The following is a 24,264-nucleotide window of genomic DNA, read 5'->3' on the forward strand; positions in this document are numbered from 1 at the left end:
AGTTTATCCACCTCATACCACAATCTACATCATTGTTCTTGTTCCTTTCCTCAACTGCTCACCTCTAAAAATAAAGCAAACAAAACCAAAAATAATTTAAAAACAAAAAAAAATAAAAAGTTATAAATCATAAATTATAATCAAAATTTAATAATAGTCAAAAATAATATTTTCACTTACCTAATAAGTGAAAACACACACTACTATAAATCATAAAAATTTGTATTGATCCGAATGGAAGGATCAAACTATGATGCGGATGATGGGTCAAACGCTTTGATTCACTGAAGATTGCTTAATTCAGAACGTTACAATACGAGAAAAAAACGATTTTTTATGATGAACTTAGCTAAGTGCAAATGCGAATGTGTTCGTCGGATGAATGAATGTTACATCGCTTTTTATATACAGTGCTTTCATTTCAAAACGAACCACCCTAAACAACTCTTGAATTATCTATTGTTTTAAAATATTTTCAAAAACACGTCAATTGAGGTGTCGAGGGGGAAACTTTTTGAGCTTATGTCCAATCCCCTATCTTTATCCCCTTCAGCAGGGGACGACTCACCACTAAAATCTTAAATGAAATGGGGGCTCGAGTGATACCTAATTTTAAAGGGCATGCAAAGACCTTTTCATCTACGAAGTTTCAGCTCATTCCGTTTAGCCATTCCAAAATGGCAGCCACTTGAATTTTGCGATTTCTACAACGAAAAAATTATTTTATCAAATGTTCAAAATGCGACCCGTAATTTTCGAGACAATAATCCTAAAAAAAACCTGCCTTGCATTCTTTTGATATCAAAGCAACAAATACTAGTTTTTAGGACTACTTAGTACTATTTTAACATGAGAGGAGGGATAAAATGGGCAGGATGGAGCTCCCCCTCACTATACTTTAGCAGTGAGAGAATGGCTTAATAAACGGTTACCTAGAGAATGGATCGGTCGTCGAGGAGCAATAGATTGGCCAGCAAGATCTCCAGATCTTACTCCCCTCGACTTTTTCCTTTGGGGTTCCTTAAAATCTAAAGTGTATAAAAGGCCAATTGAAAGTATTCAAGAACTGAAAAACAGAATAACACTGGAATGCAGAAGTGTTACCAGACAAACTTTCATTAATGTTCGCAAAGAACTTGAAAATAGACTTTATTATTGTCTCGAAAATACCGAATCGCATTTTGAACATTTGATAAAATAATTTTTTCGTTGTAGAAATCGCAAAATTCAAGTGGCTGCCATTTTGGAATGGCTAAACGGAATGAGCTGAAACTTCGTAGATGAAAAGGTCTTTGCATGCCCTTTAAAATGAGGCATCACTCGAGCCCCCATTTCATTTAAGATTTTAATGGTGAGTCGTCCCCTGCTGAAGGGGATAAAGATAGGGGATTGGACATAAGCTCAAAAAGTTTCCCCCTCGACATCTCAATTGACGTGTTTTTGGAAATTTTAAAACAATAGATAATTCAAGAGTTGTTTAGGGAGGTTCGTTTTGAAATGGAAGCACTGTATGTGAGCGTTCATGAAGGAAACCGGCTTTTAGGACTCGCATATAGTTCTTCTCCGCTAGCAAGTTCTGCTTTTTGTCATCATTTTGGCAGAACCCAATAGCAACGACACAATACGTGAGGGTGTCTATTTTTGGGGGATTTAGCAAAATGAAAAAATGGTCAAGCGTTTTTCTTTAAGAGAGGAGTAGTTCTTAAGACCCTTTTTTCTAGGGCCATTCCTTTGTAGAACGCGGGATAATAAAGTTGGTGAATGGAAAAAGGTGTTTTATTTCGAGAACAAAGGACAAAGGGGACACCTCGCGATATTTCTTATATACGTGTATATGTGTCTTGTGTATATTGTGTTTTTGAACGCTTATAAATATCTCGAAGAATTATTATTTAGATTATAAATCGGTTTGAATGTTTAAATATAAAATTACAAATAAAACCATAATTTAAGTATGACTAACTATATCGGGGCACTCCGAAAAGGATATCATTCACATCAAAAGGATTACAAAGCTAAATCTAGACATAGACATAAATAAAAATTAAGTCAATCAAATAACCATACCGATCTGTTAATTACACAAGCCGAATCATATATCACAAGTAGTGGCGCCACATCTTTGACCTTTATGGCAATCATTTTTTACAAGTACAAACTGATTTGTTCTCGCATTCTGGGGTATTAGTACTGGCCACAATATGAAGATATTTTGTGGTATGGGTAATTATGATCGGCACGTGCCGAACAACTTTATAAACAGCGGGTCTATGAGAGTTGGTGTCACCTCTGGAAGGTTAAAATGGACTTTGGCTATAATGGTCTTATTCTGATAGATCCTTGAAATTTATTACAACCAAATTCAACTGTATTTTTACTTTAGTAGACTTATTATAAGGATGGGATCGTCTTTAAATAAATAAATAAAAAGGGGCACCAAACTTAACAAGCAGATTTTTTTTCCCCAAACATGCACAACACCATATGTCAGAGAAACCAACTATACTTTCCGAGGGTAATGGAAAGAACAAAGACACTCACTGCAGAAAATGTAAATCTTGTTGAATAAACTAAGTAAAATTATGCAGTAATTATGACCAAACTTCTACCAAAACTGTTGGATTCACTACTGACTAGCTTAGAACTCTCCAATTGCAAGGTTTTCTTTAATCAGACAGGAACAAACACATTGTGCTGAAAATTGTAATTAAGCATTATTAGTTTTTTCTTTATCAGTGAAACCTTTATCAGCATACCGGACTAAACTTTATCCTAAGCCCGTTCTTTGATTTAAGCAATAAATTTAAACATTAAAAAGCACCTCTCTGTCTCAGCTAATAAATTATACAATCTATTACGTCTTGCTTCTTACAACAAAATCCAACAAAGTGCCAGTTTTCCTTGCCCTCTTGGCATCTTTGAAACCATCCTCCTTCCTCTTGTAATCATCCCACAGCTCCTGTTGAACCTCTAGAGGCAATTCTGCAAAGACACCTTTATCCACACCTGGGGGACACTGACAACTACTTTGAAACCTATGTGAAGATTCTTGTAGCTTTTCAGGCTTTATTTCATCAGCATTATTTCTTTGCAAAAACCCAAGTAAAGTTCTCTTGCTACTAGGCCTCTCTACTAACTTTGAGAACCCTAGACCTAGTACTGCAATTTTGAATGGTTGTCTCTTATCAACAGCTTTCCAAAACAAGCTCATGGCCACTGCAACTATGTGAGCTTCATTACTTAAATCTGCATTGAACGGACACTGTCTGGACTCTTTGGGGTCCCCCATTGGGAGTGCAAGGTTATGTCTGCGTAAGCTGACTTTTATTACTTTTGGGACCCTGCCATCTTCTGTTAGAAGCCTCAGTAGGCGCTTTGAGAACTCCTTAAATTTCTCTTCCACTTGTTGCTCAGTTACCAAAGGTTTGCCTGCATCCTCTAAACCATAGCTATGAGGCTTCTCTTTTAATTTAACTGGACTCTCATCAGTACCAAAACTGAGATTCAGTATATTTTCAGCCTTTTCCTTTCCAAATACTTTTTCTAGCTGATATTTGCTGCAATTTTGCAACTCAGCAACAGTGGTTATATTAAGGGATGATAAAAGCTCTTCTGTGGCATGTCCCACCCAAGGGATTTTGCCCACACTTCCCAAACTAATCATAAGTTCAGGGGCACTATTTGGAAAGACTACAGTTTGCTTATTAGGTTTATTACAAGACCCAACAATCTTGGCTAAAACTTTGTTATGAGCTATTCCTGCACATGTAGTCAGTTGTAGATTTTCTAAAATACAATCCCGCATCTGTTGAGCTATTACTGACCCAATAACAAGCCTTTCATGGCAGCCACAATCACAGTCGAAACTATTCCCATCCCCATATACAAACCCCTTAAGATTCGAATAACCATCATCTCCAATTCTCTTTGAAACTAACTCAGAAACATCAACAAAGTTCTCATCCAAACCTAATCGTTCCACAAACTGAGAGTATTGACTCAGAAGCTCGAAAACCTGCTGGGACATTTTCCGGTACTCATACAAGTCTTCACCTTTAACGAGCACCAAATTGGGGCACAGTTTAATGGCTTCAGGGATGGGCATGCACTTTTTGATACCAAACTCTCGCGCGACATAGTTGCTGGTAACCACTATGCTCTTTTGTTGGATTCCCAGGGGTTGGTGCTTCAGAGCTGGATCTTTCACCATTTCCACTTGAGCATAGAAGCAATCTATGTCTAAATGAATGATGGTTCTTGAGTGGTCATTCATGATGTTGGAAAGAGCGTTCCAAATTTAAGCAGCAATAATTTGGTTTTGTTGAATTTGATCTTGTAATATAAATAATGTGCGATTAACATTCGTAACAACGGGCGTTAAAAATTACCGGAATCCAAAAAGCGTTTAAAAAAACAACAAAATTATAAAAAATTATGATGACATTGACTGAAAATATGTTTAACAAAAATTTCAGCTATTGGATCGGCGGTGCGTAGAAAAGGTCGACAATGTAAATAAAAAATAATACAAGATTTTCGAACTGAAACACAAAGTGTTACATTAACACAAAATAGGTATTATCTTACCATTTCCAGCTAAACAGCGAGTATAAGCAACAATACAGAATTCTTCTTCTAATGAGGCACAATTTAGCATAAGAGCTCACATTCGGAGAGACAAATGGAGACAGTGGATACATAATTTCAATTAAACGAAAGCAGCTGTCGGAAAATGCTCACAACATATTCATACATTGTTTACAAAGTTGACAAAATACTTTCCTATCGATTATTTTAAATTTTGAGAATATCAAATTCCAAAAATGGCAACATCGCATCTATAACTAAACTGTCAAAAATCAGCAATTCGTGTTTATTTACACTTTTCAAGTGGAACAAATTCCACAATTATTATCAGAAATTAATTCTTTTTACAACCATTACAACGATGTACCTCTTCAATAAGCTAAGACAACTCTCCCCAATTCTACAATCCAGCTCCATCGAAAGTTTTCACACCCTCAAAACTCTAATTAAACCATTTACTATAACATCCTACAAAAATGCATCTCAAAGATTCGATCAGAATGTGTGCTGGAAGTGCGGCCTAGAGAGAAAAAACACAGCAAACGTCTTCTGTGAAGAATGCAATGTGATCCAAAACCCCCAAGAGACTCACAATTACTTCAAAGTGTTCAATTTGGAAGAGAGATTCAATCTAGATACTCAAGAGCTGAGGGACAAGTATCGAAAGATGCAGAGCTATTTGCATCCAGATAAATTCAGCACTAAGAGCAATGAGGAGAAGGAAATTTCGGCAAATTATTCTTCTTTAGTCAACAAAGCTTATAACAGCTTGCAGGTCCCATTAAGACGTGCAGAGCATTTGCTTGATTTGAAAGGAAATTCTTTAGAAGAAGGACAAACAGTCGATGATCCAGAGTTCTTAATGGAAATGATGGAGCTCAATGAGGAGCTGGAAAACACTAATGAAGTGGAGGAGCTTAAGAAGCTTGATTTAAAAAATCGCAACCAATTGGAGAATATTATTAAAAATATAGATGACTGTTTCAAGAATAATGATCTAAAACAAGCAAAACATTACGTAATTAAAATGAAGTATTATTCATCTTTAGGAAATAGGATAAATGTGTTTTTGCGTGAACTAGGTGTCATAGATTAAGGACCAATAATAAAACAAAATTTATTTTAACATATTATGCTGAATTGTGATACACAAAACCAATAAAAACATTTTTCTCTACCAATTATCTTGTCTTAATCTATAAGTGGAGTTATCACTGTAAATCACCTCCACTCCAGGCCCATAAAAGGGCATCACATAGGCAGATCCATCTTGAGGCCCTACTACTTGGGTGGAGATTAAAATAATATCAACAAGCTGGCCAAGAAACATGAAACCCAAAGTGCAGAATTTAGCTAAACCTATTGCTGGATAACCTAAATAAAACCTATCAATGCCAAACATTCCCAGAAATATTGAAAGCAGCAGAGAGGTCTCGAACGAATAGCCATTACTAAAATGAGAATTTAAGACTTAAAGGTCTGTAGGAGAGCTACTTGGAATTCAACTTACGTCCATTTACAGGAAACTTCTTTTGTGAAGGTTCGATTATGCGTTTCTTGGCAAATGAGGCCTTCTACTGCTAGGCAGTTAACTATGTATATAAAACATTAACTCAATACAAAAAAAATTCAATTCAAAATTATACTTTTTTTCAACCTCTGATCATGTTTCAGAGCATATTGAAGGAATCAAAATAACTGCTTCAAAAATTCATCACAGCCTTAGTAAGTGTATAGTGCAAGCTTTATGATGAGACTCCTGATGGTGATGCACAGGAGTGGTATGTCCAAGTCTATCACTACTGAAGTCTTGGTTAAACATATGGTTCATGTGGTACCACAAATTCAACCAAGTCTCCAATGGTTATTTTCCCATGAATTTCTAAAGTGGTACATCCTTCTGCATCTAGGAAAGATATCAGACTTCTTAATTCTATGTATCTTTGTTTACCGTGAAGCACAACCAGAGGTTAAAAAACGCTCACCTATTACATTGTTTTCTACAAAATAATCTTAAAATTATCTACTTACTTCTCGCCTTGTTTTCTTTGGTGCAACCTCGAATTTGCTGAGTTTTAGGATCCACTAGATCATAAGAAGGATCTGGACATAAAAACTGTCCCATACGTAATGTACCACAGTCAATTAATTTTCCAGGGATCAATTCTACTGTGGTACCTTCCCCATGGTTAATAGGGAACAATGAAACACAAAATAAGGTTACAATAACTAGCCTGGACATGATTTAAATTGGGGAAACATTGAAACTTGGAAATTTAAACTCTCAAACTTAGTTCATATTTTAAGGCACTAATCATGTGTATGATCTGTGGTTATACATTATCTTTACTACTACCACTGCACCTTAAAAGGGATCGTGTACTGTGGCTAATAATAAAAATTATTGGTTTTCCGTATATCTTTAAAAATACGTAAACAGGTTAGCTAAATTATAAAACATAAACAAACATGCCCATTAGTGACAGCGCCCTGCATTGTTTGCTAACAACCCATAAAATTAATAATACTTAGTTAAATGATAAAAATGGCAACGTTGGTGGTAGTGCTTTCAATTCTGACAATATCTAACCAAAACACTTTATTAATAGTAGTTGTTATATTCAAAAACTAGAAGGAAAATTAATTTATTTCTATTTTAAAATTAAAAATACCTACTTAAATGTATTACGTCATACACCAAATTTTATAATTTAAATTAATTTTATGTATTAAAAATAACGCGAGACCGTATTTCAGCTTCAAAATTATAATAAGTAATATTTATTGAAGCGAAAATAGTTTCATATAATAATTAACAGTAAATATTTAAGAATATAAAAAATCTAACAGCGAGTAACTGCGAATATTTTTATTAAAGACCCTTAAATCTTTGAGTTTGTACTGAGCCCTAATAAAATTATTATCAAAGGGAATACGTATAACTTTCTACTGCCTTAGCTTGGGAAAGGATTGGTCACCTCTAAAGGCAGATATTTAATACAAAAAAACAATGAGAAAGTAGCCTAAAATCACATATATTGCAGGAGACAAATGAAAGTCTTATAAAAAGGCCATTGCTCCAGTATATCACTTCTCAACCCTAGAGCATTTCGTTGGCATTTTTAAGTCCAAAGCAGATATCATGGCTAAGAAGCTTAAATAGGAGGAATTAGGCAAAAATTCATTAATTCATATTTACCATTATCTAACTGTTTGAACATTGGACATTAATGTGGTCAGTGGTAACAATTGAGTACAAACAACTTTTTGTAACTTGCTTTAAATAGAAAACGCCATGGCAATAACTTTAAATCGCAAGAAAACAACATCTACAACGATTACAGCCAGGCCATTAAGACAATCCTTGGAATCGCCGAGAATCGGTCATTTGCATTCTGAAAGAGCATTGGATGGGCTTTTCAACCTGACTCGCGATTCGGAAATTCTGGCCAAGTGTCTGAAAATCGCTCACGAGTTTGCAAACTCTATTATGGACAGAAGGAAGAGCGAAAAATGAACAATAAAGGAAAACAGGAGGCACTAGATGAGGATACATTTAGTAAGAGGAGCAAAAAAGGTTTTTTGGATTTGGCTGAATTTTGTCGCCCCACTCGCATTGTTGCCACATTTCAGTCTATGTTTTGCTTTAGAAAGTGGTTATGATCCTTATTTAATATTTGTTCAAAATTAACCTCACTTTACTTAATTAATTTATTTAGCACAATATTTATGCATAATATGAATAAATATTTTTTTATTAATCAAATTCCTCTAATAAATATTTAAACAGTAAAACCATTTCCCTTACACCTAAAAATCATAACAGTTCTTAAATGAATATTAATTGAACTGTATGACCATATGGCCTTAAAAGCCATAAGACACATAGGACTTTTGAGCCCAATGGTTTTTCTGACATCAAGAAAGTTACAGTTTATATGCCCTTTATTCATACACCAGCGGGCCGATGACGAAGACAATAACGCATTGGACACCTTCACATCCAAACTTGTACAAAATAAAAGTAGCAAATGGGAAAGACGTAAAGCCCTGGCCCGAAATCAAGCCGCAAAAACCTCAACAACTGACTCATTTTTCATGAAAAACTCACCTCACACAATACAACATATGGATATTGAGAGTATAAATAATTTATTTCAACAAGCAATTGATTATGATGATTGGAAAGCATTGACTGACCTGGCAAAACAATGTGTAAAGTATGACAAAGTTCCTTCATTGGCTGTTCTCTTAAATTCAGTCCCTCTATGCTCTTATAATGGTGACAAAGATACAATAATATGGATTTCTCAGCTGTGTGAAAAAATTCGGCCAGAACTTCTTGAGGAAAACTCTAATTTTGAGCACTATATTGCCGAAGCTGTATGGATTAAGGGAAATATTATAAAGTCCCTAGAGATTTTTCAGAGAGTTTATAAAGAAAATGTTTATATGAGGAGGCAAATTAGGTAAGGGCAAAATACCTATAAAGAGTATTATTCAGTAGCATCTATTTAGGAACATTTTAGAACATTTGATTTTGAGCAGTGTTGCAAACCACAGTGAAGCAAGTCTCATTTCTTTAATAAATTTCTCAGAGATGCTAATTAGAGACCATAATGATTACTTCACATTGGGCTGTCTGTGGCAGGCTTGTATTCTCAGTAAATGGTTTTCTGACCAACAACTCGCATTAGGCTTTCTTGATAAGTACCAGGGTTTATGCAAAGTTATAGTAAATAAAATTTCTTATGTTGTTAAAGCTACACTTCAGCAACATGACACTGAAGTGGTCTACCAGTTGATCGAAGTCTTATTGAGGCTCAAGATGGATTCTGAGGTGTGTCAAGTGATTTTGTCCCTCATTAATTATTGGAGTAAGTGGGAGATAGGTATGAAGATTTTTTGTATTCTTAGTGAACAATTGTTTTAGTTCAACAAGGGGATTTTAGACAATGTAAGGAGATTATCTACTGGGCTTTGCAGAATAATGTTAAGCTCCCTGCAGTGTATAACAATGAGAAATTAGTGAAAATATTGTCTAAAGACATTGTGGATATTGGCCTTAAATTGAGTGAACAGGAGAAGAAGAAAAAGCGTCCTGTTACTGAGTATAAATTTTAGTTTTTTGTAGATATATTTACATTTGTAAATAATTAAATATAATTTTATCACAGATATGCTTCAAAAATATTGTATCATGACAATTACAAGTGAATTGTTTCTATTACTTTCTCATTAATGATTGTTGGGTCCTCTGGATGTGAAGGAACAACGCTAATATTTTTTTCTCTGAAAATCCTTATATACATCGCCCTAAAAGATTTATTACTATTTAATTTAAATGAAAAGCATATGCGCTGCACTTACACTACAAAGCAGCCACACACACTGTAGAGCAAAATGCTGAAAAAGAAAAATGAAGCGGGAAATGTGTCTAAGGTTTTAAAATAGATTATTTTATTGTAAATCGGGACAAACACGGCAGGTGCTAAAACTTCGCCAATCCCCAGCAAAGACTGAGCCTTTCCTACATCATTTTTAGCCACAATTTTAGTGGCTAAAGACTTTTTGGCAGTTCTGTACACTCTGGTAACAGCACTGACCGCCACACCTAATACAAATGTTTCTAGTTTATTAGCCATATTATAAAATATGTTGATCTTACCAGCATAAAATAATTGAGGAGTTTGGGCCAAACCGAAAAAGATGTTTGTGATAATTTTATTCGCTAGAGTAATTAGGAGTATAATTGAATCGCTGAAGTGGAACACCTTGGTAAATAATGGAACTCCGAACAGATGCCCTCCAAGGGCCACTAGAGAGTTAACAGTTAGGAAGTAGCTGTACTCTAATGGGGTCCATTGAAACACGTTTTGAGTGTATAAATATAGAACATTGCTTTCGCCTGCATTATTAGGTATAGGACAAAAAGTATTTCATCTGCGAAAAGCAATAAGAAACCTACCATCAAACGCAGCCCTCTGCAAAAACGCCATCAAAATCAGTAGCCAAACCAACAACCTATCATTATTCTCCCTCTTTTTCTGCATTAACAAATTAAAAGTTTCTTTTGTATGCTCAGGATTGAACATGTCCGCCAACACGCACCGCTCAAACTTTTTAGTTCGATCCTTCTGAGTCTCTTTAATCCATAACACTCCATATAATAATGCTACAAAATGCAGAATCGCAGAAACAGTTAAAACGCTCATATATCCGGCCTTCACAAACAAAATTCCGCTAAATGATTGGACCGTCGGTAGCACTACGCTGATCACTATTTGCACTATTCCCAGGCGAAATGTTCGCATTTTCACTGAACTTATATCCGCGATGTAAGCGGTGGTGGCCATCACCAGCATGGTTTGCCCCCCTAGGAGGGAAGGGATAATTTTTTGGGATATTCCTTGAACTTCTAAGGGGAGTTGCGTCATGAATAGAGTGCACATGATGCAGCCTAATACATACATATATAGTGTTCATTGTAAATGACTGTTGTGGGGAAGTACGCGAAACCTACCAACTACACCAAAAAGCTCTCCGACTAAAGGCATCAAAAGGAAGGGTTTGCGCCACTTGTGCCTATCGCTGAATGAACCTAAAAACAGCACCAAAATCAAGGGAGTAAAGCTTTGCACTGGCTGCTGCCAGGAGTGCATGGTGCTGATCACTCTCTGTACCTCCTCATTTTCTGATTTGTGCTGCGAGTGGTTTCCGCTGAGTATTGCCTTGCAGATGCCCGAATCGTACCTCAGATTAACCCTTAAATTCCTTCCGTTCTATCGATAACTGTGTGCTTTTACTTTTCTTCTTACTTGCACGCTTTCTCAAACTCCAAATTGTCCAAAGCCGGCTTAGAGACGAACAAAGCCATCTGGTAGCAGGCGATCAAGGGTTCTACGGTGATCACCTCTTTCAAGTGTTTGATCGTGTCCTTAAAAGTGCGTCTAGGAATTTTCAGCTTTTCCGCACACATGCTAGACAGTACGATGCGCCGAATGCTGAAAGAGATTCCAAACCTGATGATGAGAAACTAGTAAAGGTCAAGTACGACTAGACTAAAAGATAGCGGTCTAGTTAGGTAAGTGTAGGTAAATGTGTGTGGTGGTTTGCAGAATGGTATGTATGACAGAGGTATAGATCTGAATTGTTATGCGATAAGTTTTGTGCTAGAGAAAGAACAAGACTGGCGAATAGGTAGAAGCTGCCCTATGGGTAAATAATATGCAGAATTCTGCTTCAGCCTTCGGATTTTATAAGTTACGACCGTATGAGTTTTTTAAGCGGTGAACAAACAATGGTATTTGATGTTTTTGTGATGCTTCGCATTTTCATCCGAAGCTTATAATTTACTACAATGACCGGAAGAAAAAACGGTGTATTAAGAGTCACAATTCAAGGAAGAATCTAACGGTTACCATCACAAGTATAAATAATAGAAATCTGATCTTTTATGCATATTTATCCAAAAAATATTAAATCGCTAATAATTCGACACTTACCTTTAATAGTTTATGCCCAATCTTTGCCTCATCATTATTTATTTCGGCACATTCCCTGAAAACACGAACGTCTCCCTTATTATCTAGCCGCTCAAAGGAAAACAGCGATTCATCATGGAGCTTGCCACATGCCTATTGAAACCATTATTTCTTAATCGGACCAGTTGTTGGCGGTGCATACCGATTTTGCATTATTTTCTATCTCCCCTTGGCCAGTTCGGGTTAAAGATAAGTAAACAGCTTAAATGGGCGCTATAACAACAACAGTTCAATGATCATTTATAATTTGTTTGTCGGGGCTCTTAATGTCAAGAAGTGGGGTTTTGCGCTTCTGAATACACAAAAAACAAAATATACCGGTCCTGCTTTTAAACAATTTTTCGTCTTATTTTTCGTCTTACAATATAACTAACATAATCACTTTAACAAACGAGTATATTAAAGACGGCGATTAACAATCGGGGCAAAAGCCGGGATCAATTAAACGGAACTTAGGACAGCGTCAGAAAAGTTCACAAAAATGGCGGCAGGAGTCGTCGAAAGGGTCGCGAAAAGTTGACCAGCAGAAGAATGAACCTTTGACAAGTGTGCTGTTGTTTAACATTCCTTTCGGGCCATTGTCGGTTTAACTTTATTGTCGCGACTCAGCGGAGCGATTCAGATGTTGATAATCCCTTTTTAACTGCAAGGAATATAACAAAACCGATCAAAATTATATATTTTTAATAGTAAATTCGTCACTTACCAAAATTCAAAAATGCCAGTTCACCTTGCACACCAGCGTTAACCTGAGCGCCTTTTTTCAAAGTTCAAACCAGTTTTTGGACACTCTGTAGATTACAAACTGTTACCCCAACACTGTATATTTTATTTACAGCAAGCAAACAGTTAACAAAATGACTGCAGAAGCTGTCAAAAACCGCACGAAAAGTGGACCAACAAAATAATCAACTATCTCTTTGCGGCATCGCGAAGCGGAGTTTTTAATATTCTAGGACAGCTTTTTGGTTGAAACTAATAGAACAAAAACTAACAAAAGTTTCTAATTTATTTTTAGGGGTAAAACCGTTGCTTACTAAATGCAACGACGCCAAATATGTAGTAAAAATACTCACCGAGTTCAGCAAGAAATCAGTTTTTGTGTTTGTTTGTAGGTTATTAACATTCAAACGTTTAAAGTTCCTTTTAAAACGTCAGAACTGCGAACAATTTTGCCTGAAGAAACCTTCAAAAAGTATCAAAATTCAAAAATAACGCGTTGATAATTTAGTGTTTACTTGGTTGATAAATTTCATGGTCGACTACTAAATTGACAGCAAACTAAATTTTTCATAAACGATGAACTGGAAATCTGGCAACATTATAATGGTGAAGGTTCAGTCACCATTTTGTCCGGTATTTTCATTAAGTTTTTTAAATCAAATTTATGATCAATTAATATAATTTGAACTCGGATTTTTTAAGAGGAATTTTAAGCAAAATAATAAAAATATTTTTGGGGCTTTTAGGTCTTCTTACCTCTTGGTTTTTCTTCGATAAAGTTGTGTATGTAGTTAAAATATGTAGTTGAAACCTAAACAATATTGAAACTATAACACAATTTTTTTGGAGACGACATCGTTTTCGACCTTATTCAAAATATTTTTTTAATCGAAAGGTTAATTAAAGAATAATTTTTGGGCATTTCTGTAGGTTTCACAGCAACCCTCCAACTTTTAATACCTAAACAATTCAAGTTTCACTTAGACTAGTCTAATTAGTCTATTTCAATTAAATAAACTTCAAGTAAAAGCGGTCTATGTTAAAAACTATTGAAGAGATTAAAAAATTCTATACCGGGCATCTCAGATTTTATGTGCCAGCAATTATCTCAAAACTTACTAGACACAGAAAAATTTACTTAACATAGTTTTAAGGGATGGCTCAAAAAAGTTCATTAGATTTAAAGACAATTTTATAAATGTGTGTGTTTTACACCCCGTATGTTTAAGATTACATCTGGCCTAAATATCTGCCTCCATCTTATGATTTTTGTATTTAAACCGTTTTTCAATCTCTACGAGTTTTTGAGATAATTGCGGTCATAGAATATCTGGACGTCCTGCATACTATAAAAATATCTCACAATCACATCGTTTCTCATATGGCATTCCTCACTTAATCGACACCTACAAATCTATTCGGAAATAGGCCACTTTACATGTGAGTAATTTGGATCTCTTCCATCGACACCGGTTTCTCGTACGCAACTTTATTATTCTTAATTTCATTCATCTCGTTACTATTCGGCGCTATTTTCCGTTTATGTCTTACATACATCCACCTAAAAATATTTACATAATTACCTAATTAATAAAGGGTGACCGACGGGAACCTAACGGTTTTGAAATGAGCTGTACGCAGTTATTTTTTACAAAAAGTTTAATTATAATTCATAAAATGGTTTATTATTACGTGCTATTTAATCAAGTGTGAAAAATTATGTCGGATATGCGGTGTGTCTCCGCTTGAGTTCAGGTTTTCAATCTTCGCACGAAATCGGCTATTACCCGAGCCATCATTTTAGCGTTGATTTGAGCGACTTCTTCTCTGATGGCCTCCTTTAGTTCTGGCAATGTACAGGGTTGATGAGAGTAAACACGCACTTTCAAATACCCCCACAAAAAAAGTTACATGTGCTTAAGTCCGGTGATCTCGGGGGCCTTCAAGAAGTCGTTCAAATCAACGCTGAAATGATGGCTCGGGTAATGGCCAATTTCGTGCGAGGATTGGAAACCTGTATTCCGGCGGAGGGACACCACCTACCCGACATAATTTTTCACACGTTATCAATTGGCATGTAATAATAAACCATTTTATGAATTGTAATTAACTTTTTTGTAAAAAATAACTATGTACGGCTCATTTCGTAACGGTTAGGTTCCCGTCGGTCACCCTTTACTTTAATGAAACACTTACACTATAGATATTAGGTAGAGAGCATAGAGAATCGCGCTAAAGTAGAATAACGCCGAAGGTAGAACTTCGTATGTGTGAGTATATATTCCGATATTGTAGACAGGGCCTGCTATCGCAGGCCCGATAACCTCCATTATACCGAAAAGGGACTGCGCCTTGCCCAAATCATTTTCGGACACCACTTTGGTGGCCAAGGAGCGTAGCGATATGCCGGTTACTCCAGTGATGAAACTCACAGCTGCACCTATAATATTTGTTAGGAAATGTGACCTCATGATATTGTTTCAGCACCTACCAACATACATTAACACGCTATCCTTGGCCAGTCCGAAGAAAACATTGCATACGATTTTGTCCGCGAAGGTCAAGAGAAGAATGACCAAGTCGTGCAACTTCAGTATTTTGGTGAACAGCGGCACTGCCACTATGGTGCCTAAAACCCATAAAAATTGAAAATAATGTTATTGCATCATTTAAAGATATTTCTGTCGTTTATTGCTGATTAATTAATTGTTGCATCGACGCAGGAAACGTTTATTTGCATTTATTAGCAGTAGCAGTTCTATGGATTTTTCAGAAATTATTTTTCTCCCGTGATGCTTCTCAGTTATAAGTTTGCTTTGGTACGCCTCTGTTATTAATATACAGGGTGTATCAAAAAATGTGGGTGGCCATACATAGCGGACTTCTACGTTAAAAAAGTCATATTCTGTAACAAAAAAATGTGAAAAAGTACCAGTGGGAAGAGTTAGGAGTAAAAACCAAGAGCATCCCTCCTCCAACTCCGCCCCTGAACATGGCAGAAAATTGCGACCAATTCCTAAAACTAGGTACTAATACTAGCAAAAATCGTACTAAAATTGAAAACTCTGTCCAAAGTAAATCCAACGACATTAAATAAAAACCACTTTTTATCCATCCACCATCTTTAAAGGGCTGTATTTCTGTTAGGAAGCACTTCCGGGCCCATGTTGATATAATTTTTTGTTCTTATTTTTAGACGTAGCAACCCGCTATGTATAGCCAGCCCACATTTTATGATACATCCTGTATATAGATATGTTGTATATGACGTAAGTATGGATGGAAATGTAGGCTATTTTTAATTAAAGCTGACTGAAAATAACATTCGCTCTTTACTAAGGGCTCGGACAAAAATATCTCTTGACATTTTGGTGACAAACTTTACTAGAATCTTACAAAAGAAAGCTTTTCTTAAGTAAATATTTTTCAAATTATAAAGTTCTTTCGACGCGAAAAGGGAATTGTTAGACCATGTCGCCGGCCCTCAGCAAGCATATTTTCTAAATCGCTGGTGCATCAGGGTCATTTTTAAGGTCCAGCTGTGTCCTAAATTCGTTTGTTCCATTTGTTACGTTGTTGGCTTATCCTTACTTGAAATTTTGTTTTTATTTAGTGTTTTCATTAATGCTCATCGATGCAAATCAAATTCTTTTAGCGAATTCTAATCTTTTGATATTACGTCCGCCACTGATCAGTTTTTTTTAATAAGCATAAAAAGAGAAAACTGGTTTGTACGTTGGAAATAATAATTATAGGAATTCTAATTGTCTTATAAATGGCTGAAATTGCTTGCAAAAATAAAAGTATCCGGGTAATATTGAAATGATTTTAAAGAAACCGTACTTACCCACCAAATGTATTAGAGTATTTGCGGTGAGAAACGACGTGTATTCCACAACGCTCCAGTTCAAAAATCCTTTAGTGTACAAGAAGAATACAGTTTCTTCCCCCACATTCACCATTGAATAAACGAACATGCCAATGAGCAGCAGCACTACAAACAACCTATCATTTTCCTTGCTCTTCTTCAGCAGAAGCTTAAAGGTCTCAATAGCATGCTTAGGGTCAAACATATCGGCCAGCAAATGTTTCTTATCTGTGTTCACGATGGGCCTTTTAGGCTCTGTAATCCAAAACGCCCCGTATATTATAGCAAAAGTATAGAGAAATCCTGCAATTAGCAGGATACTAGTGTAGCCGATCGCCTCGAAAAGGACAGCACTGAAAGACTGGAATATGGGAACGCAGGCGTTTATCACTATCTGCACTATTCCCACCCTTAAAGTTCGCATTTCCAGGGTGCTCACATCGGCGATATATGCGAAAACTGCCATGACCAACATAGTTTGTCCTCCAAACAAGGAAGGGATAATCGTTTGGAACACCGCAAAGCCTTCCAGGGGTAGCTGCTTCATGAAGATCACAGAGAGAATGCAACCTGCGACAGAGAACAATTCCCCCACTAAAGGAAGCAGCAAAAAGGGTTTCCTGAGTCTGTGTCTATCGCTATAGGACCCGAGGAACAGCACTAAAATCAAAGGCATGATACTCTGAACTGGGGTTTGCCAAGACTGCACTTCGCTAATCAAAAACTGCACTTGTGCCCCTTGCTCCGGGAACATCGCTCCATCCCCCTTAACAATGTTATCGCACACGGTATCGTTAAGGGCCAAATTGGCCCTGCAGCTCTTCTCGTATTGTAGGATCAGCAAAGCGGGCTTCACCAGGATGGCGGAAATGATGTAGGCGGCAATTAGGGGTTCGACAGTGACCACTTCCTTGATGTAGGACAAGCGCTCCTTGACCGACATCTGCTTGAACGACTTCGCCTCGGATTGGGTCACTAAATCAGCTGTAGACTCCATTTTTTCGCGTATGTACACAACAATTAATAAACAACAACTAGACGTGTTGGAGACGGCATCGCGAGGTTCAAGAGCGGAGAGAAAGGGATTCAGGAACTGAATAATTTAACGAAGATTCTGGGAAAACCAGTTTGAAGAGCGACCTTAGAAGATGCGCAGGTATTTGCGGCCAGAGAGAAAAACTGATCCGACCACGTAATCGGATGTATGGTCGTGGCATTAGAAAGGTCGCTCGTTGGGTGCAGGCTGATTTGAACCTTCAATAGATTTTTTTAAAGTTATTACGCTAAAAAGTCGCATTAAATGTTTAGATTAAATAGAGTGGTTTATGCGGCATCGGTAATTATTGGCGTTATCTCGCGCAAACTGAGAGCTTTTAGTGAGTAATTGATGGCGCGCAGAACCCCCGCGGAGTTGGTAATTACAAAGGGTAATTTATGAGTACCAGAAAAAAGCTGAAGGCCCCTTTAATCAAATTGCGTCGAGGAAAGAAAAATGCAAAGTTTATTCGTTAATGATGTTCAAAACTGTCTTCGTCATCTCTTCTGGCGTTAAGGATAAGACAAAAAGTTCAATTTGCACGGACTATAAAAAACCGGAAAATGTACGGGGGACTTGAAACTCACCAGCACATTACGAAAATTGGCAATTCCACGAAATGCCTAAGGCACGAGCCGTAAATTCTAAATTCCCCCATTAGGTAAGGTAAATTCGCCCCATTAGGTAGGTTTCCTTATTGATTCTACAGTAACTACCATAATTACTGATGGGATTCCCATAAAAATATCGAACTCAAACCGCATTGTACAAGTGGCAGACATTGAAAAGCGATCGCATCATGGCTCAAAATACATACAGGGCCATTCGCGGCGAGTGTCCCGTTAAAAGTTTACGGGATTCGAATATAGCTAGAGATCTGAAATTTTGGGTACCGATGTAATGGAGTTTGATCTGTTCAATTAAAATGTTGGTATCGTTGCGACGTTGCCACATTTATGTATAACTGACAACAACTTGGTTATTTTAAATGGCACATCCTGTATTTTATTACATTTTCGAAATAAAAATTATTTTTGGCTGATTTGGCAATAAACAACTCTTAATCGAAAAGCGCATATCTTTTCAATTATCATAGTTAGAGAGCTGAAATTTGAGCTACAGACTCTTATTAGTTATCTGTATCTTGTAGTATTATAAATTTTTTGAATTTAATTACAGGGCGTGGGAAAATTAGTGCGATATCACAAGGAAATAAACACGGGTGTTAAATCATAATCTTAAATGGAACACCCTGTATTTTTGGATGGTATCTGAAGGATGAATAAATTCTCTATCGAAAATTATTATATATACATTGATATAATTATGTATACAGGGTGAATCAGAAAGAATGAGCCAACACTAAACTAGAGATTCCAACAAACGAAAAAATTTTAAGTCCAAGTGGAAACATTGGGCATTTTTTAGCCTATCATAGGTATTATGGGTTACTTACCTCTTTCCCATAAGCCAACAACGATTGACTCTTTTTAGGAATGATTAATTTAATTTATTGTTAGGATGAAAATTTATCCAGATACTTATCGGGGATCAATTGGGTCGGTTTGGTTCCATATGAGTTCAAAGCATTTCTTTTTGATTTTATAAACAATGTAAATCGATGCAATTTGCAGGTTTCGTTCTCTAAAATGTCCTATAAGATACTAAAAATTTGTAAGCTGATCTGATTTCATTTATACAAAATGATTATCTACCAGGTCATGAGAAACAACAAGAACAATGTCCTTTTATATATGATAGCACTAATTGATGAGAATAAAATACCCCCTCTGGGGGAGTTTTGTGTTTTCCAAAAAATGTTTTTTATGGCATTGTCATCTTCAAATTCGATTGACTTTCACAGACCATAATGACTTGCCTAAGAAAACTTAATGAAAATGTAACTTAGTTTCATCATAATTTAGCTAAAAAAATAAATAAAAGTAACGTCTATTTATTACTTATTCATTTATTTAATAATAATAATTTTCTTTTTTGCGTTGATAGTCATCACATCATATCAAACAATATATTTATCTATATCTGGAGAATAATCTCCCTGTTCACCAGAAGTATCATTATTACACTATATGAGGATGGTTATCGTATAAATATGAAAAAAATACGCACTACTCTGATTTGCATCAGGACAGTGATCATAGTAATAAATTAACAAACAAAAATTACTTGTGTATGTACAAAATTATTAAAGATATAGACTGACTTTTGTTAGTTAACAAATGAAGCTTGGACCTTCTAGTTGACTAATAATTAAATAAAAAAATACACATAACAAAAATGGGGGTGGAACGAGTTTAATTTGACTTCTTCTTTCTGCGTAGATATCCCGACTTAGCCCGTAAATAGATACATATTAGTGAGTTCATATTAAAAATATTTTATTATTTTCTCCTTTCTCTCTTGCCTTGCATTTTACTCAAATTTTCCTAGTTACACCACTCTCTCCTGACATCGTTCTTCATCGACGGAATTTTGCGGAATATACGTATATTACTATTATTGCTCTGTCTTCTCAGTGTCTCCGTAGAATGTCGGCTAAAAGAGAACACACGGATAAACATTTTATAATGGAAGCGAAAACATTAAAAGAAGCGATTGTTTCAAACTCCATGGCACTTTACAGGGAAATGTTCAAGCTCACAACTCTCTAAAACTACTTTAAAAAAATTTTCTTCCTGGAAAAACAGAGAAAACCAGAAATCTTAGATAGACTTACAAGAATATTGTCAGCAGGCATAGCCGAGGCAGTGGCTTTTAAACTAACAAGAAAAAAATGCATATTAGTGCTGTTATGGTTCAATAGATACCCACAGCGACAAGGAATATTTAGCGGTGTAAATAATAACAGTTTATTTAGGTTAACTTTATTATTTACGCACGTTTAAAATCGCATAAATATAACAACAAATTATATAAGAAATAAAATATTTTTGTGCTTCTCCGTCAATCACAGCCTTTGCGGTCCGTATACCCTGTGCCAGTACTACCAAAAATCTATTTACTATATGTATTATAATTACTCTATCTAATACTAATATTTAAACAACTGATGCAGTCTGTCGAAGAATTACTTTCCCGATTGTTTATAATATGTGAGTAAGTGCTGCCCCACTGATACCACCTCGGCATTTCCGTTACTGCATACTGAAAAACGAATTATACTCACTTTTTTCATTTCAAAACTCAGAAACAATTTAACGTGCAAAAGCAGTTTACATGCGACCGAACGAAACCCTCCAGTAAGCTTATTTACACGAAGAAATTTTTCATAAAACTAAGAAGAGCTTATATTTTTTCGTTCTTAAAAATCCAAAAACATTCTCAAGAAATCAATAATTTTTTGGACAGAATTAAGGACACAAACGAAACTTACCTGTTTAAATAAAACACCATCTCAAACTCACAAAAATCATAATCATACGAATAATCACCCTTCAAAACCTGATGAGTGCACGTGCTCAAGACCATTATGTTTTCAATGTAACTTATATGATTTCTCCCGATGTTTTAAAATGCAAAATGCGTTATTTACTCATCAGCAATATATAATTTTCAACACTCAGTATATAATAACAATGATTGGTACTTACTAAATCGTGAGCCATGTCTTGACCTTTTTGCGTGTCATCATCATCGTCTGAGTCTTCTTCCCCGGAAGAATCTTGGTTATTGCCTGAAGTGAAAAAAAAAACAACGCATTATGGTGCTTGTGGACTATTTTAAATTCGAAGTGGGATTTCCACCTGAACCAAATGGTGAATGTACATTTTAGTTCTCGTGATGTCTAGACGATAAAAAAAAATAGATGCGTTGAAAAAATGACGAAGGCACATTTTCTTTTATCTAAAAATCCTGTACAGGTGCATAGTAAGATTAAATTATAATATACATATCAATTCAATTAGACTTGTCCATTTAAAGAAGCCATACTACTATTGTAATTATGTCGTTTTTGGCTTTGAAAATTATTGACAAAATAATTAGATGTTTCATTTTATCATTATAGTTATTAAGTGATGGAATTAATAACCACATTTTAAACATTTATATTGATAAAATAGCGAAGGAATAATTCAGCGACGATCGAGAATTCAATTTGTCCCATAGAAAAAGATACATACATTGCTCTTAAACATTTGCAGATTTCAAATATTATCGATAAAATAGTGAATGCTTCATGTCACCAACAGTCATTATGATGTCATTGAAAGGACCATTTTGATGACATATGAAAGAACATTTAAAAAAATTTTATCAACAAAATGGCCAAGGCATAATTTAAAGATGGTCTTATATTTGAAAACTGTAAATTATAGAAAAAGCTAACTAATTATTCTTAAATACTATGAATTTATTGTTAAAAATAAACAATAAATGGAGTAAAGGATGTGAATATCAAACTTCAAAAACTAAACAATGCCCGTTTATCACAAAAGCGGGCTATTATCACTTTTCGTACCCGATTACTCACCGTTCTTATCTTTGCAAAAACTATTATTATTATTATATGCAAAATGAGTCAACAAATGCATTCAAAACTGTTAAAAACCAATGATTCAGCAAAGCTCACCTTTTTGAGCTTGGTCGGTCATATTGTTGGCCTTCGCTCCGCTGAGCTGATCATAGCAGCGTAAGCATACTCTTAGTGGTTTTGAGCTTTGATGCGGCAGGAGGAATCTCTTGCTTGAGCAGGGTCCGCATACAACAGCGCCACACTTTCTACAATGATGCTAAAGAAAACAAAAATCCTGAAGTTTAAGAGGAAAACTTAAAGAAAACCCTCACCCTTCGATTTATTAGAGTGAACTGTGTCTTTTCGCAGTGCATGCACACCGGCGCTTTATTATCCGGCACCCACACTGCTGCATGTTCCGCAACAGCCTTTTTACCACCTAAAACAAAGAGAGACATGCACTTTTTTACAACTTCCTCTGCCCACATTGCAGTAGGACGAATGCAAATTAGGCAAACGACCTACAATCGCGAAAATAACACTTTCACTTATCGCGTTAATGCTTTCTTAATAACGGGGCATAGCGCACACTTACTTTTCCTAAGTAAGTCATCAATACACTTGTTTATATGAGCCATCCATTCGCCTTTTTCAATGGCGGTGGCGGCGTACACAGCGAAAGACTTTGAGGCAGTTTTGATCAGCCATCCATGCTGATAACCACCTGAGAGTTGCCATAGTTAATTAACAAACCAATCATTAAGGACTAAACTCACGAGGGTCATCCTCTATACTCTCCAATTTAACTTCCTCAAGAGGGATGATGTGCTGCTTGTTGTATTTCTTTTTGTTGATTATAATGTTGCCGTAAACTAGAATGTCGTTGAATAAGTAAAACTGGCGGGTTTTAGGTTTTTTTCGGCACATTTTTGTAAGGACTCCCTCTCCTACTAAAACTCGACCAGGGACTGCTAAGGGCTGAAATTGATTTCAAGGCTCAGCTAATGATAAAATTAATTGGAATACCAAATTGAGTTACTCAAGTCAAATTAAGTTGCAAGACGAATTTAAAACCACCAATGTCATTTTGTGGTGGTATTAATCATTAAATACTTTGTCAATTTTGTATCCAAATCACATAATGTACTTTTATGCAATTAATGGGAAGATTTTGTATTAATTAAGTTTCATCAACTCACCTGTCCAGAATTCCCAAAACAGTTCTCAACCATTGCAATGCGTCTGGCATTGGCCTCACTATTCACTACAACAGACATTTAAAAATATTACAAAGCCAATGAATCTTCCAAGAAAGCAAAAATTCACATCACTTGGTGTGTTCAAAATAATGCTTCAAAAGTGACTCATCTAGAACTCTCTTTGCTATGCAATTAAATCAGTTTTGGAAATCATACACTTTCATAAGGCAAAAATACAATAGGGGGATATCAAACAGACCATGAAAAATCATTTGTAACAACAATTTCGACTTTATAAGGCTGATAGGCGGAACTTCTTGGGAATTACCAGTCCCATCTAATGGTTGTCTTCTAAGGGTGAATAGACTAGTTTGGGACGGAAAAGAAACTGTAGTAATGCGGGAAGAGGGATAACTTACCCAATTTGTCCACCATTCCAAGATTTTATGATTGATCAAAGGAATTATTTCCGAACTTTGTTAATATGAATAATCACCTACTTGGCTAACCAAACTTGCTTCACTTCCTATTATTTACGGACAAGTAAAGGTGACAGAGTTGTCAGTTTCAGGGAGGAGTAAAGTATGTCTATTTTTCAAAAGGGAGTAAGGGACATAGTTCGGAGTGACCCCATAATACTCCTATTAAACCATACCGCACAACATTGGTAAAAAATGCCAAAATTATTTCTTAATGTACATTATATTAATAATAACTACTCAAAAACGGTTTAATTGTTTATATAAGTCAGATATTTAAGCTAATTTTTCTAGTTTTGCCGCAAATTTACCATTCTTTTTGACATGCGGATCTTCAGAGTCACTTGATGATAG

The 24,264-nt window shown here is 35.8% G+C and overlaps 6 protein-coding genes across 8 annotated transcripts; 2 read left to right on the top strand and 4 right to left on the bottom strand.

The window, feature by feature from the left end:
* Positions 1-2,329: 2,329 nt before the first annotated feature.
* PolI (DNA polymerase iota) lies at positions 2,330-4,372 on the bottom strand. Its single transcript, XM_066389327.1, has 2 exons — positions 2,757-4,372; positions 2,330-2,694 (listed from the first exon to the last, which is right to left on the bottom strand). The coding sequence occupies exon 1, from the start codon at positions 4,271-4,273 to the stop codon at positions 2,855-2,857; it is 1,419 nt and encodes a 472-aa protein (XP_066245424.1). The 5' UTR covers positions 4,274-4,372; the 3' UTR covers positions 2,330-2,694; positions 2,757-2,854.
* A 509-nt stretch (positions 4,373-4,881) lies between these two features.
* Hsc20 (iron-sulfur cluster co-chaperone protein HscB-like protein, mitochondrial) lies at positions 4,882-5,768 on the top strand. The gene has a single exon (XM_066389262.1). The coding sequence runs from the start codon at positions 4,949-4,951 to the stop codon at positions 5,681-5,683; it is 735 nt and encodes a 244-aa protein (XP_066245359.1). The 5' UTR covers positions 4,882-4,948; the 3' UTR covers positions 5,684-5,768.
* On the bottom strand, positions 5,691-6,984 carry bisc (biscotti). Its single transcript, XM_066389263.1, has 3 exons — positions 6,619-6,984; positions 6,098-6,179; positions 5,691-6,038 (listed from the first exon to the last, which is right to left on the bottom strand). Exons 1-3 carry the CDS (start codon positions 6,827-6,829, stop codon positions 5,762-5,764), a joined length of 570 nt encoding a protein of 189 aa, XP_066245360.1. The 5' UTR covers positions 6,830-6,984; the 3' UTR covers positions 5,691-5,761.
* A 1,351-nt stretch (positions 6,985-8,335) lies between these two features.
* LOC136408102 (uncharacterized) lies at positions 8,336-9,767 on the top strand. The gene is made up of 3 exons (XM_066388911.1): positions 8,336-9,056; positions 9,106-9,464; positions 9,521-9,767. The coding sequence occupies exons 1-3, from the start codon at positions 8,449-8,451 to the stop codon at positions 9,709-9,711; spliced, it is 1,158 nt and encodes a 385-aa protein (XP_066245008.1). The 5' UTR covers positions 8,336-8,448; the 3' UTR covers positions 9,712-9,767.
* Positions 9,725-17,989, bottom strand: LOC136408756 (uncharacterized). Its single transcript, XM_066389900.1, has 10 exons — positions 16,702-17,989; positions 15,346-15,483; positions 15,051-15,294; positions 14,293-14,415; positions 13,611-13,665; positions 11,406-11,623; positions 11,111-11,352; positions 10,556-11,047; positions 9,958-10,495; positions 9,725-9,903 (listed from the first exon to the last, which is right to left on the bottom strand). Exons 1-10 carry the CDS (start codon positions 17,717-17,719, stop codon positions 9,795-9,797), a joined length of 3,177 nt encoding a protein of 1,058 aa, XP_066245997.1. The 5' UTR covers positions 17,720-17,989; the 3' UTR covers positions 9,725-9,794.
* Positions 17,990-19,709: 1,720 nt separating this feature from the next.
* rush (rush hour) lies at positions 19,710-24,002 on the bottom strand. Of its 3 annotated transcripts, XM_066389134.1 has the most exons (9): positions 23,851-24,002; positions 23,432-23,496; positions 23,009-23,210; positions 22,828-22,956; positions 22,565-22,671; positions 22,350-22,509; positions 21,370-21,452; positions 20,496-20,538; positions 19,710-20,314 (listed from the first exon to the last, which is right to left on the bottom strand). In XM_066389134.1, the coding sequence occupies exons 1-8, from the start codon at positions 23,864-23,866 to the stop codon at positions 20,506-20,508; spliced, it is 795 nt and encodes a 264-aa protein (XP_066245231.1). In that variant the 5' UTR covers positions 23,867-24,002; the 3' UTR covers positions 19,710-20,314; positions 20,496-20,505. The 3 variants fall into 3 exon arrangements, with proteins under 3 accessions (XP_066245231.1, XP_066245230.1, XP_066245229.1); XM_066389133.1 differs by lacking the exon at positions 20,496-20,538; XM_066389132.1 differs by lacking the exons at positions 19,710-20,314; positions 20,496-20,538 and adding an exon at positions 20,562-20,923.
* Positions 24,003-24,264: the final 262 nt, after the last annotated feature.

This window comes from Euwallacea similis, chromosome 4 (assembly GCF_039881205.1).
Source record: "Euwallacea similis isolate ESF13 chromosome 4, ESF131.1, whole genome shotgun sequence".
NCBI lineage: Eukaryota > Metazoa > Arthropoda > Insecta > Coleoptera > Curculionidae > Euwallacea > Euwallacea similis.

Coding starts and splice junctions, on each gene's coding strand:
- bisc (XM_066389263.1), bottom strand. CDS start 6,829: ATGTCCAGGCTAGTTATTGTAACCTTATTTTGTGTTTCATTGTTCCCT. Junction 6,180..6,618: donor CAAAGAAAACAAGGCGAGAA/GTAAGTAGATAA, acceptor TTATATACATAG/TTAACTGCCTAGCAGTAGAA. Junction 6,039..6,097: donor GAAGTTTCCTGTAAATGGAC/GTAAGTTGAATT, acceptor TTCTCATTTTAG/TAATGGCTATTCGTTCGAGA.
- rush (XM_066389132.1), bottom strand. Junction 22,510..22,564: donor TCACTCTAATAAATCGAAGG/GTGAGGGTTTTC, acceptor TGTTTTCTTTAG/CATCATTGTAGAAAGTGTGG. Junction 21,453..22,349: donor GACCGACCAAGCTCAAAAAG/GTGAGCTTTGCT, acceptor TTTTCACTTCAG/GCAATAACCAAGATTCTTCC.
- Hsc20 (XM_066389262.1), top strand. CDS start 4,949: ATGTACCTCTTCAATAAGCTAAGACAACTCTCCCCAATTCTACAATCC.
- LOC136408102 (XM_066388911.1), top strand. CDS start 8,449: ATGGCCTTAAAAGCCATAAGACACATAGGACTTTTGAGCCCAATGGTT. Junction 9,057..9,105: donor TATATGAGGAGGCAAATTAG/GTAAGGGCAAAA, acceptor GCATCTATTTAG/GAACATTTTAGAACATTTGA. Junction 9,465..9,520: donor GTCCCTCATTAATTATTGGA/GTAAGTGGGAGA, acceptor CAATTGTTTTAG/TTCAACAAGGGGATTTTAGA.
- LOC136408756 (XM_066389900.1), bottom strand. CDS start 17,719: ATGGAGTCTACAGCTGATTTAGTGACCCAATCCGAGGCGAAGTCGTTC. Junction 15,295..15,345: donor TAGCGTGTTAATGTATGTTG/GTAGGTGCTGAA, acceptor CAAATATTATAG/GTGCAGCTGTGAGTTTCATC. Junction 10,496..10,555: donor GCAGAGGGCTGCGTTTGATG/GTAGGTTTCTTA, acceptor CTAATAATGCAG/GCGAAAGCAATGTTCTATAT.
- PolI (XM_066389327.1), bottom strand. CDS start 4,273: ATGAATGACCACTCAAGAACCATCATTCATTTAGACATAGATTGCTTC.